The sequence below is a fragment of the Ostrinia nubilalis genome, chromosome 8 (assembly GCF_963855985.1).
Source record: "Ostrinia nubilalis chromosome 8, ilOstNubi1.1, whole genome shotgun sequence".
In the NCBI taxonomy this organism is placed as follows: domain Eukaryota; kingdom Metazoa; phylum Arthropoda; class Insecta; order Lepidoptera; family Crambidae; genus Ostrinia; species Ostrinia nubilalis.
Window position 1 is genome coordinate 15,260,396 of NC_087095.1, and position 12,937 is coordinate 15,273,332.

The 12,937-nt window shown below is 35.6% G+C and overlaps 1 protein-coding gene across 1 annotated transcript in view; it reads left to right on the forward strand.

Moving 5' to 3' along the window:
* LOC135074026 (aminopeptidase N-like) overlaps positions 1-12,937 on the forward strand; it is a 13,979-nt gene continuing 1,042 nt past the window's right edge. Inside the window, exons 1-11 of the mRNA XM_063968331.1 lie at positions 1-602; positions 5,679-5,852; positions 7,582-7,899; positions 8,110-8,299; positions 8,812-9,083; positions 9,333-9,525; positions 10,051-10,237; positions 11,054-11,151; positions 11,278-11,466; positions 12,051-12,229; positions 12,654-12,776. Of these exons, the coding sequence (XP_063824401.1) occupies positions 145-602; positions 5,679-5,852; positions 7,582-7,899; positions 8,110-8,299; positions 8,812-9,083; positions 9,333-9,525; positions 10,051-10,237; positions 11,054-11,151; positions 11,278-11,466; positions 12,051-12,229; positions 12,654-12,776 (2,381 nt within the window). The 5' untranslated portion in view covers positions 1-144. The remainder of the gene's footprint in view (positions 603-5,678; positions 5,853-7,581; positions 7,900-8,109; positions 8,300-8,811; positions 9,084-9,332; positions 9,526-10,050; positions 10,238-11,053; positions 11,152-11,277; positions 11,467-12,050; positions 12,230-12,653; positions 12,777-12,937) is intronic.

The window sequence follows — 12,937 nt, forward strand, 5'->3', positions numbered from 1 at the left end:
GGGCGGAGGAGTTCAGGATATACTGGTAATGTCTGCCGGCGTCTAGAATGAGAGTGTACTATACGAAAAGAGTCCAAGCGAGCGACGCGGTAGGACGTTCCGAACGCCTTATTTTGGCGCGAATTAAAAAAAGTTAACGTCAAAATGTTTCGCGCGCTTTTCTTTTTGTTATTTTTCTGGACGTCAGCAAAGGCATTTACAGTTGACGAGGAGTGTTTGAACTATACGATTTATCCAGTGCAATACGACATTACTATAATGCCATATATTTACGGGGGACATTGTTTCTACGATTGTCACATAGTTATAACAGTGATAGCGAATGCGAACATAAACATGATTGAAATGGAAGCGAAAAATATGACGATCAAAGGTGAATCGATACAGGTCATGAAGGGGAATCATGATATTGTGAATAAGCCAAGACCGTATAGCTATGATGGGCACCGGGGGAAGTTGATGATATATTTGAGCGAGCCTTTAATACCGTATAAAGGCAACAATCAGCAGTATTACTTGATTAAAATGAATTTCATGAAAGAAGTGACAGAAGATAGTGAAGGAGTGTTTTTAGTGAAGTACGACGAGGATAGAGTTACGAAGTAAGTGACCAATGATTTTAATATTGTTTTAAAAACAGTTCTACATAAGATGCCAGTGTTATGTCGTTGTATTAATATCAATAGTTCCTATGGAATAATATAGTAAACATTAACTCCTTATTAAGTGTAACTTTTTATTAAAAATGGGATGTGAAATTTCAAAAAGTTACATACCTAGGTAACTTTGTATGAATTAGAATTAGGTACAAAGTATAAACTATGTATTAATTACCATTAATGTTCAACTACAATAGTTTGCTCAACATACAAAAATGTAAGTGCGCCATTGCATGCACCTACCATGCTGTCGCTAATTTGCGACTCTATTCTCCTTTTTATCACTTACTTAAGAGCTGTTATCGTCTGTTTGACGACATGGTTCTGAAATTTGCAAGTCTAAAGATCATTCTCAGATTTTGTAAATAAAATTTTCGAGGTCGAATCTGTAGCGGTAAAAATATTCTGCTGTATATTTTATTATCTCTACATATTTTACTTGCTAAATAACTTTGTATAGTTTCAGTTTTTGTACTTATAGAAAATATTCAATCTCATTATGCGATGTTTCCTCTGCAGGAGTACAATCTCCTCTAATTCAGGTACCAGAGGCAAATTGAGGATTTAGCCAATTTTTTTCATATTTTTTTCTTGGTCGCGTCTTACGATATTCATGGGAAAAACAGAGCAAAATAGGCCCTATTTTTACCACACTTACGCCCGTATTCACAAACATTACTATGAGGTCTCACAGTGCACGCACAGGGTGACAATCGAACCAATCAACACTCTATTCAACAATTATTCGATTTGCTGCTTCACTTGAGCAAGCATCGTTTGTGAATATGGGTGTTAGAATCTTATTTAAAGTTGAACTATGCCAAAAATTTTATATAATTGTATCTTTTTCTCAAAATAGTATAATCTATATATATAAAAGAAAGTCGTGTTAGTTACTCCACTTATAACTCAAGAACGGCTGAACCGATTTAGCTGAAAATTGTCAGGGAGGTAGTTTAGAGCCAGGAGAAGGACATAGGATACTTTTTATCCCGTTCGAAATTTAAAAAAAAAGTCTGCTTATTTATTGCCATTAAGGCGGAACAAAGTTCGCCGGGTCAGCTAGTTATTCATAAATGAAGAGCAGTGTTTACATTCAGACAAGGTCGCGGCAGACTTTCGCAGATTATCTAAGAATACATTGCTTGCGTTCGGGTGGTAAGGTCAGTACGATACTGCATTGATGCCACGTCATATTATTTGGAGACGACTCAAAAACGATATCATATACAGGGTGTCAATAGTAATATCTTTATTGCATTCCATGTTGTACATAAGGTCTTACACAATCTTTAGTCTCAAACCCGGTTTGGGCATAGCAACATTGTGCTTTACAAACATTTATTTATTTATTCCCAAAAAGAGCGTGCCTAACTAGGGAGAGTTAGACTAATTTTTAAGACGAACAAGAAAAATACTACTAGTTCTTAGACACAACTTTGCTTGTGACATATCGGCTTAAAATATATCTCAGAAATTATTATGTGCCTGGTGATTTAAGACTACATTTATGATCTATAATTTCATTTTAAGGCGTTATTATATCGTTGGTTTATTTTTATTATCATTACAATCCTTGATGAATTTTAACATTTGTCTTTATTTAGAGTTATGTAGGTAGCGCTCTCAAATATTATGGTAAGTCTATGGCATAACATTAAAATTATGTTCGGAGTTAAGAATCGGATTAGTTTTACTCATACCTTTACAAAAAATAAATATTTTTGCTGTAGAAAAAATATTGGGGAGAAAAAAGTAGCCTCTACATTTTTTTTTTTTTTTCAAATTAAGCCACGGTCTTTATTATTATGTATCATTCCGCGTCATCTGTATTAGATACTAAGTATTTAACAAGAAAAATAAAACTAATCATTTACTAGAAATCCCTTAAAAGCTAGCAAATCCATGTAAGTGCAGTCGATACTTCGACAGCACGTCAAACTATAAATCTTTTTTGCAAAATCGTCCCTATTTCTACTACATTAAAGTCGCGGTGTTAAGCTTACTCTGCCCTCAGTGCAGTCGGCCTTCTCTCCCACGTGCGGTCTCAACATGGTAATACATTCATTAGGCATTACGATTTACAATCGGCCTGTGTAAACTGACCTTCGCCATAGCTCAAGTTTACGCGTTTGGGTTTACAACTCGACGGATTTGGATTGAGCTTGCGTTGCATTGGGAATCCATTATAGGCTGTGAAGATTACGAGATGTCCTCTAAAATGTCGTAACATAAAGATAGGATGTTACGAGATGTCCTCTTTAGAAAATATCGTAACTAAGAACTAGGTGTTACAAGATGTCCTCTAAAATAAACATCGTAACTTAGAGCTAGGATGTGCCATTAGGTGTACTAAACTCTACATACGCTGGACCGCAAAGGGTACCTACCTACCTATATTTAATTTTATGAAGTAGACTAAATTAATTCAAACATTTTATGCGTAGTTTTTCCAGCCTATGTTTTGTTTCATATAGCTAGGATATAGAAGATTATGTCCTCAGTACTCACTGAATGCTGACCTCCGATGCACCTGGGCAAATATTTCTGAGGCTCAAAGAAATTGTAAGACGTACCTATCGCCAAGAAACCAAATTACTAACAGGTACAGAACTGGGAAGTATACTGTCAAAATAACGGTGATCTTAATTTATCGAATCCTATAGCAGTTGTACAAGGGCTCAATTGAACAGTCGCCATGGATTAAAAAAATAGTAACTAATATTATTGCTCATTATGCTAGTAGAGTGACTACCGGTTGGTAGCCTGCATCCAGCGCCTTCCTGCTACCTTTATGATATCGTCGGTCCACCTTGTGGGTAGACAATATGGAAGTCATTAGGGGATGCCTTTGTTTAGCAGTGGACGTCTTACAGCTGAAATAACGATGATGATGATGACGATGATAGTAACTAAACCTAAGCCATGGTTCGAAGGGCTCCCAAAGGTCATTTTAAAGGCAGTGGACTTGACATAATAGACATTTAGACATCTAGACATTTTTTTACTCACAGGAACTGTAAAACTACATTAGCTAGATTTTGAGATGTACTAATTGACGCTAACTGCCTGCTCTGATTTGCCAATGACGTAATTTCGCGGTCACCTCTACTCTATCTCAGACCATATTCCATTAAATTTTTAAATAAACAACTTGAAAACATCGAACCGAACTTGAATCGGAAGGTCGTGGGTTCGAGTCCCGCCTTAGGCAGTTCGATTTTTTAGTTGTTTATTTAAACATTTAGTTTGAGAAGCGACTCTATTCGCTAAAATAACCATAGACCATTAGACCTATTAGTGCCAAAATGTGTAATTATTATCTTATGCAACTCTACCAAATATTTCTTCTTATTCATTTTTGGTCCCTACTCTCTACATGTCTGTCACGCTTTCACGCCTTAACCATTGAACGGATTTTTATGATAATATAGAGATAGTTTGAGTCCTGAGAGAAACGATATAGGACAGTTTTTATCCTGGTTTTTCTGTGGCTGACAAAATTTCACGCAAACGAAGCTGCGAGCAAAGCTAGTAGTTTATAATTATTCTTCGATAGTCCTCTAAAATCAAAATCAAAGACCAAGATGTACTCACTGAATAAGGTTAGTGGGTATTCCATAATGGTATGATTTAACTAATTGCTGTAATAAATCAAGAGCGTTCTGGCTCGTTGGACATGACAAATAGGGGCTATGGTAAGTTGCAGTTAGAATAAATGGTAAGGTCTATACATAATTATAATGTAAGTATTGGAAGTAATTAGGTACAACCATTTGTGTGTTAAACATTTATTGAGATTATTTTAATGAAACAAATTCCATAATTATACCTACTACATAACATATTTATTTGATGTTATTTAGGTTCGCTGAAAATTTTTGTAACCACCATAAAAATGTACATGTTCCTACTGGAACACTGTCATTAGATACCTTAATTATTCTTTTGTATACGAGAGATATTATTCTTTTTAAGACCTTAAAATCCATCGTTGAACAAGAATCAGTTGTTCATACAATCAGTTTTCGTTGTTTCTTGGTCGCAACTGTTTTTGAATAATTTATCAATACTATTTTTGTAATATTTATAAAATAAATAATTAACTAGGGTAAACTGCCAGTCATTGGACACTTAAAAAAGTTATTGGACAGTTATTTACTGAATTAAAAATAGCATTTCTATTTTAACAACTGAGAGATTCCGACTGATGGGGATAAAAGGGCTTTTTTTTTAAAGGAATATTCATTGTATTTGAAGGAATATTCATTTTAAGAAAATTCAAGGGTTGTTTTGTCCAATGACTGTCAGCGTCCAATGACTGTCGGTTTACCCTAGTCATGTTTAAAATAACCACGTTTACTAATTTGTCTGCAACATGGACGCATTCATTGTTTCGCACGGAGACAACCTTGAATCGGTTCCTTGTAAAGTTGTAGGCGGAACGTCTGCGCTATACGAAAATGAATGTTTTGGTATTCGTTCTTCTATGTGTGTTCAACTCAAGTGTAGTTGGCTTAAAATTATGAAATGTTTTGCAAAAAAGTTAGGTATTAAATAAATTGACATAGACTTCACCTTGTAGTCAAACTTTGTTGTCGAAATATAACCAAATGGCGTCCACTAATAGACAAACGCCCGTATTCACAAACATTACTATGAGGTCTCACAGTGCGCGTGGATGCACAGGGTCACACACGAACCAATTATAGAGCTCTATTCAACGCTATGCATTCTATTTGCTGCTTCACATAAGCAAGCATCGTTTGTGAATACGGGTGTAAAGGTCCAAAGAATTTGCATCCCGGTGCTTCCCGCGACTTTCACTATATCGCATATGATCACCAATTGGAAGGCCTACATACACTACATTTTCTGGTCCACACAATATTTACGATTCATCAGGTCGTTTAGTCTCCATTGCAGGAACACGGCTCTCCAATTTACCAGAAGCAATGGAGGATTTTTTTACCCTCTCTTAATGTTTACCTTTACCCTGTAATATTTCTTCCGTTCCAGGTATATGATCCAGACTCGGCTGTCTCCAGACAAGGCTAAATACTTCATTCCGTGCTTCGACAACCCTCGCTTCGAGTCTGCCTTCAAATTCACAGTCTACGTCGCCCCCGAAGACCGCCATATGCAGTATACCAACACCAGCATCGTTATCTCCGAGCAACTGAAAAAACAATTGTGAGTATAGGATATTTAACAATTGTGAATATATTTTAGGGAAAAACGTTTGAGCTTTAAACCATCACGTTTTAGCAATAGGAATTCCACTAACTGAACATAGGGTTCTCCCAAATATTTTCTAATCTCTGTTAATAACATAATGACCCTTAAACCTCAATTAGATTCGTTGAACTTCAATATTTAAACCAGTTAAAGGCAAAACCCTTAGCCTAGACGCAGACCACCCATTTTTAGTCGGCCGATAGTTGGGCTCGATTCTAATTTGTATTAAGAATCAATCGGTGTAATGTGCGCACTTTCATACATGCCCATGATGACTAACTGCCCGACTAAACTATCGGCAGACAAAAAATCGGTGGTTTGCGCCTGGGCTTAAAATTTTTGTTTCGATATTTCTATTCTATTGGTACGAGTCTTAAGCTGAATTTCAATAATGATACGCTCCTGATAGTTAAAATTGTCCCAATTTCAATATTTAAATATTGTGATCATCTATCATGTTTTAATCACATGTTTGTTTACTAATAAAATTTTATCAAAGTCCATTTAGGTTATTACTGCATTTATCATAGTTCAATGGATCATTAGGAGGCAATAAAACTTGTAATCTACAAGGCTGGTCACAATAACGTAAATTATCCCTATTCTAGTCAGTATCCAAAATAGTCTAACACACGACACGCATAAAACTGTCATTACAGCTAAAAATGTCCAAGCTGTTCCTATATGGGGTATCTTGTACGTTATGTTGTTGGTTGACCACAATAATTGACACCATTCTCAGCGCCCACAAATGGGCCGCGCGCCTTGTATGGCAGGAACTGCAAGGTAGGATGGAGGATAGAGCGAGCGAAGCGATATCGTGCGAGCGAATGACATCAAGTCACAGTATTTTCAGCTATATACTGTATTTTAAGCTGTATACTGTATTAATTTAATAATATGTTGGGCCAAATAAAACATTTTCTTTCTTCTTTTTTCTTTCAATATACAATAGTGTTGAGGCAGTTGCACGAGAAGCGAATGAGACTTTCATACTTTTTAAAAACTACACATTTCACAAGATTTAAAGATTGCATTGAAATCAAATAAATCGTGTTGTAAAACAAGGAAACTTTTTATTCCACCATGCTACATCAAATTAGGTCGTCTTTAATTTAAAGAAATCTATTTTTTAAATAATTATTATTTTGACCTTACACTAAATAACGTATTTTATGTACTAACTTAATTCGTTGTTTTTAGCATTACGAACTTGACATTACAAATCTCATTATCATCGCTTAAAGCTCACAGTGTGCCCAAGCTTTACATGGAATAAAAACTAGCCTAAAGCATTGCTGGGGAAAGCCGATAATATTTTCTATTTCCGATAAGTTCCTCTTTGCTATTGCGGAAAGAAAGTTGGTGTCAACTCCGTGACATATCAATAAAGACTATCTGGTTCCATCCAGAGTTGATCGTTTACTTTTTTTTTCATCATAAACATTTAAACTTTTCTTTTACGATTTTTATCTTTTACCTTGTGCAAACTTTCTTATTCCTCATATTTACTTCTTTGCCCATTGTATCCATCTTATTTTATGAAGATATTTTCTAATCATAATGAGCTTTTGGGCTTATAATTTATTAAGGATCAGATACTTATCTCTTTAACAGTCGGTCGTTTAGTAACTCATCTTACAAATTTAGTTATACTTGTAACTCACTAAGATATTCTTTTCAGATTACCTGATAAAAGATTCATAATCAATTACGTACCATCGCCTCAAGTCACTTTATCACAAGTGACCTTCCACCAATCCCAATTCCAAGGTATAAAAACATCATCAATATACACCAACGATGCGCTCATAGTGTGGGCTCCGCGACACAAGCTGAAGAACTGCTACTATATCTTGGATTTGGGGGAGAACATACTCCAATTTTTCAGGGACTACTCGATGTTGAATAGGTCTATCACTACTGGGCCTATTAATATTATAGCAATACCAAAGGACTTGGATGGGTACGAAGTCGGTAGCTGGAACGTGCTAACAAACAAGTGAGTATCTTGAATGATGACTTAAATTATGCTTAAATCGTATTTTAAATAACCATGAACTAAATTGAAGCCAAAAAACTGTAATAAGTACACAATAATGATGAGAATGTTTATTCTGTAACATCTGCTTGATTCAATTAAATCTAAAGCACGTTTTGTAATAATGATTATAGTTACTTACATAATTTAGTAATAATTTCACCTTCACAGTGCGATTCGCGTAATCAACGAACCAGAGTTCATCAGCATTCAACAGATTGAAAGAATGAACTTTGAACTGGCGCAGCAGTTGAGCAGAGTGTGGCTCGGTAACCCTGGAGAACCGACCCGAACCAGGTGGAGGGAGGAATGGTTCAAAGAAGGCATTGCCACTTATCTAGCTTATTATTACTTGACTCAGGTAAATTCTTAGAAACTATTCTTAAGGCGGGACAACATCTCTTACCAACACTCTACTTGAAACACATCATAAACTGAGTCACTGATCAAAGTAGGTATTGCAAATAATATCTTACTTACTCTTTCTTGACTCAGGCAAATTCATCTGAAGATGGGCCTAGTCTTCTCTCTTCTAGTTAATACCTAACAAAACTTGAGACGCCTCATAAACTATGAGTCACAACAACAAGATTAAAACAATAGAATGAAAATAGGCAATCAGTGTTTAGACGTACAAAAACTTTAGGTGTACCAGTTTTTGTTAGTGTGAGTAAATTATAATATCTACCACTGCAGCCCAATTCGTAATTCGATACCCAGAAAATAATGAATTTTAGACAATGTATGATCTCAATGCTATGCTACAACTAATAACACTTATTAAATTACAATAATAATTTTCAAAACACCTGTATATCTTACTTACTTTATTTATAACAACTTGGGATTTATTCTACTTTAAAATTTTCACAGTACCATCATGGCGATGGTTACCAGAGCATGAAGTTCAAACGGCCATTAGACTACTACGGTCTTCAAATGAAACACTCGGCGATGTTAGTAGACTGGCAACACGGTGCAGGCTTAAGAGCCTTGCAAGACTTTGGGAATGAGCCGGCAGCGAATATCTTCTGGAGATGGAAGCAGCTGGTCACCATGAAGACGGCGTCTATACTGTGGATGGTTGAGAACTGGATAGGGTCGCAAAGATTCCATCAGGCGTTGGTGAAATATATTAATAACAAGTAAGTGTTTCATACACTACATAATGCGAAAAAAAAATTAAAGAAAAAACATGGGAAGTTCAGGCTACCCCAAGCCGTCTGGAAAACGTGAGAGAGTACCTAAGTTAGACAAAAAAGATTGTGTGCTCTTGCAGTGGAGATTACGAGTAAATGACCTAATGATGATGACGACAAACATTTAATTAAACTCAGAATGAAGTTGATCAATAATTTTCACAGTACTAAAATATTTTTGTCTTCTTATTCTAGAAGGGGCTTGTACATTTCCCTACAAGACTTTATGACCAACCTAGACCATGACACGGTGGAATGTTTCCACCAATTCTTCAACGGCTCAACCGCATCCAAAGTCCTCAACTCCTGGTTCCGTCATTCAGGGTACCCCGTGATTTCTGTTCAAGTATTGAGAGACAGAACTCCTAATGCTATACAACTGAAACAGGTAAGAATTTCCTAAATTCCTGTTTATATGACATTATAATAATAATTAACGGAAAAAGGGGAAAAACTATTAAAATTGTAAGGCGATCGCTCAATATTACTAAGCATCCCTCGACACTGGCGCAACAAAACTTTTTGAATTAAGTTAATAAGCTCATTATTATAATACTCGTATTATTAGAACATGCAATTTAGTGCCAAAAGAGAATAATGCTTATTTTAGACAGAATTTGTTATTGTTATTCAGTCCATGAATTCCTTGGAATGTGAAATGTAAATAATGTAATATTTTTAACTTCTACCTTCAAATGACTGTTTTGTTTAGCTGAGAATTTGTTTCAACAACAAAATAGATTATACATACCTACATAGTTTCAAAATTAAGCTTTTGGGACCCATAGTACTGTAAATATTTGCAACATTATCCTCAATTTCTTGAAGTTACTTTTGTCTTCAATCTCTTGTACTTGCACTCGTAAGAACTTGATTACTTGGTGTTATTAATATTATCTTCTTTATCTTCCAGAGTCGCTTCAGCTTCACCCACGAGCACCGAAGAGAGTCCGACTACCTCATTCCGATATCTTACTTCGTTCAGGACATGTCAAATTGCTACAACTGCTACCAGCCCAGATTCACTATTGGCAGGCAGACTTACACTTTCAGTGAGAATTTGAACAATGGGTGGATTATTCTCAATACGAATGCTTCTGGTAAGGTTTGATGTGAAATCTAGCTCAGTAATTTTCGAAGAATATTCATCAAATTAAATTAAATCTAGAGTTTAGAATGTAGAACTTGTCGCAGATTCATGCTTGAATTCAATGTAAACATTATCCAGATTTGACATTAATAACTTTATTTCCATTTTTTTACCCAGCTACGGAACGAATTTGATATTAAGCTTGATTTTTTTTCTGAAAAGTGGCCATAAAGTATTAAAATTGCTATTACTTATTATGGTTTTTTGGCTACCTTCGAACAATTTCAAAGTTAACCATATTATTATCTTGGTATCAGAAAAAGATAAATGATCTGCAAGGACATAATATTCTCGATAACATTACCTAATTAAAATGGCAACTCACATAAATACTTACTGTTAACGAAGTTCAACATCTTGAACTTGGAACTGGGTGACATTGGCAATACCTTGACCATGTTTATGTTTATGGCCGCCCATTAGTTGCCCACGCGCAGCTTCCAAATCTACGCGCGATTGGTTACACATGCAACTTGCCAAGTCCACTGCTGCTATTATGTTTTCATCGGTAATTACTGTAAATATACATTCTCAATGTCAAGATTGTGGGAATGCTTATAGTTTGTTTAAGCACGTCATGAGACTAACTATAGATTTTTTGCAAAATCACAACTGTTTTAACTGCCTAAGATGCCATAATGTTATTGTATTGTGTAAGCTAAAACTTACAGTCTTCAAAACAGAAGAATATCTGGCGAATGATAACTTTGATTTTAAATGAGTTTTTTTTTATAAATTTTTCATTTTTCTATTTTTTATGTTCTAGGGTATTACCGCGTTAATTATGACAAATACACATGGAAACTCATAGCAAAGACTTTGAAAGACGACCTATTTATGATCAGTGAACTGAACAGAGCCCAGGTAAGAATATAATGACAAAATAGGGTTAATGTCCGACAGAATTCACATGAATAAATAATCTATTGTATCTGCTTTGGCAACAGTAAAGAAAGAACCTTCACCCAATAAAAATAAAACTGGTTTCAGATTGTCAATGACGTATTCGCTCTTTACGTATCCGGGGATATGTCCCAGGACCTAGCAATGAGAATCCTGGACTTCTTAGACCAGGAACGTAGCTTGATGGTGTGGGAATCAGTGGCATCGGGCTACGAGATGTTCAAGATAGAAGATGCAGGATGTAAGATGACGAAAGTAATTTATTCGGAGTGGCAGGTTTGTTTCTAGAAGTATTTTTATTAACTACTTTACTTTGACAAATTTTAATATCCAATTACCGTTTTTAATTTTGAAATATAGGTACTTGCACTAAAGATATGAAACTCTTAGGAAAATGTTGCTGTATGATGATTGGTTTTGCTATAAACTGTAGACAGAAGTTTAAGGCTGGGTTGCACTTTAGCTTTAACAAACGTCAAAAATCTTTCTAACTCCATACAAAGAGCACCGGTTATTATTATTGTTACGGTTAAAATAAGTTGGTGAAACTCAGCTTAAGGCTGTGTTGCACCATACTTACTTTTACCGTAACTTTAACATTAACCGATGCATTTTGAATGGAGTTTGACAGATTTTTGACGTTTGTTAAAATTATTATAAGATGGTGCAACTCAGCCTAAGTAGCTTCTAACTTATTTCATGGAAATTTGGAATAACAATGGACGCGAAAAATATAACTACCTATCTTTGTTCTGCTTTGATGGAGAAGTCGAGCAACAGCAACAATGGAAGTGGAAGATAGTGAATTAGGATATAAAGTAATAAAATAACTTTTTTGATAACAAACTTGGTTATTTCAGAGATTCCTTCGTCGGAAAATAGTGACAATATACAAGATTCTAACGAACAACATAGAGCAACAGCCGCAGACTCGTCTCTTCAGAAGCAAGATTTTAGAGCTTGCCTGTGCAGTCAAATACCAAACATGCCTGGACTATGTCGACCTTCTTTACAAGCAATGGAGGGCGAGGAACCAGAGGTATGAACTGATTTAGAACTTTTGTATTGCACAACACTTTCAGGCTGGGTTGCACCATCTTACCTTAACTTTGGCAAACTCAAAAATCTGTCAAAATCCATACAAAAAACACCGGTTATCGTTATAGTAACGGTCAAAATTAGGTGGTGCTACTCAGCCTAAGTTTAATACATATTATCTAAAATTTTTCGTGAGGCTTCAAAACTTTGTCTGGCAATGTCGTAACACTTCGAATTGTTCCTATATTTCCTTCTGATTAATTTCCCTGCGGGTCCAATGACAGTTTATCATTCTCCGGGATAAATTTGGCCTTCAAAGCCTTCAGGGCCATGGCATAGTATTATCCTGGCTACACAGGCGTTGTAACAGTGGGAACGAATGGTGGGAATAGTTTCAAAAACTCAATTCACTTTTTGTATTACAGAATCGACCCCGACTCCCGAGTAGCTTGCTACTATGCCACGTATGAGGCGCAAAAGTCGACTCTCGACGGGAACAACTTTAACGCCTACGAAATTGAGGACAAGAACACTGCTATACACATCGTGTAAGTATTTATCCAGTAGATATAATATTAGACTTAATGATACTGAAAAGCTCTACATTAAAAAAGGTCAAGCTTTAAAAAGTCCGGAAAAACCCTTCACTATAATGGAGGACGCTCATAATCCAGCAGTGGACTGTAAATGGCTATTGATGATGATGATG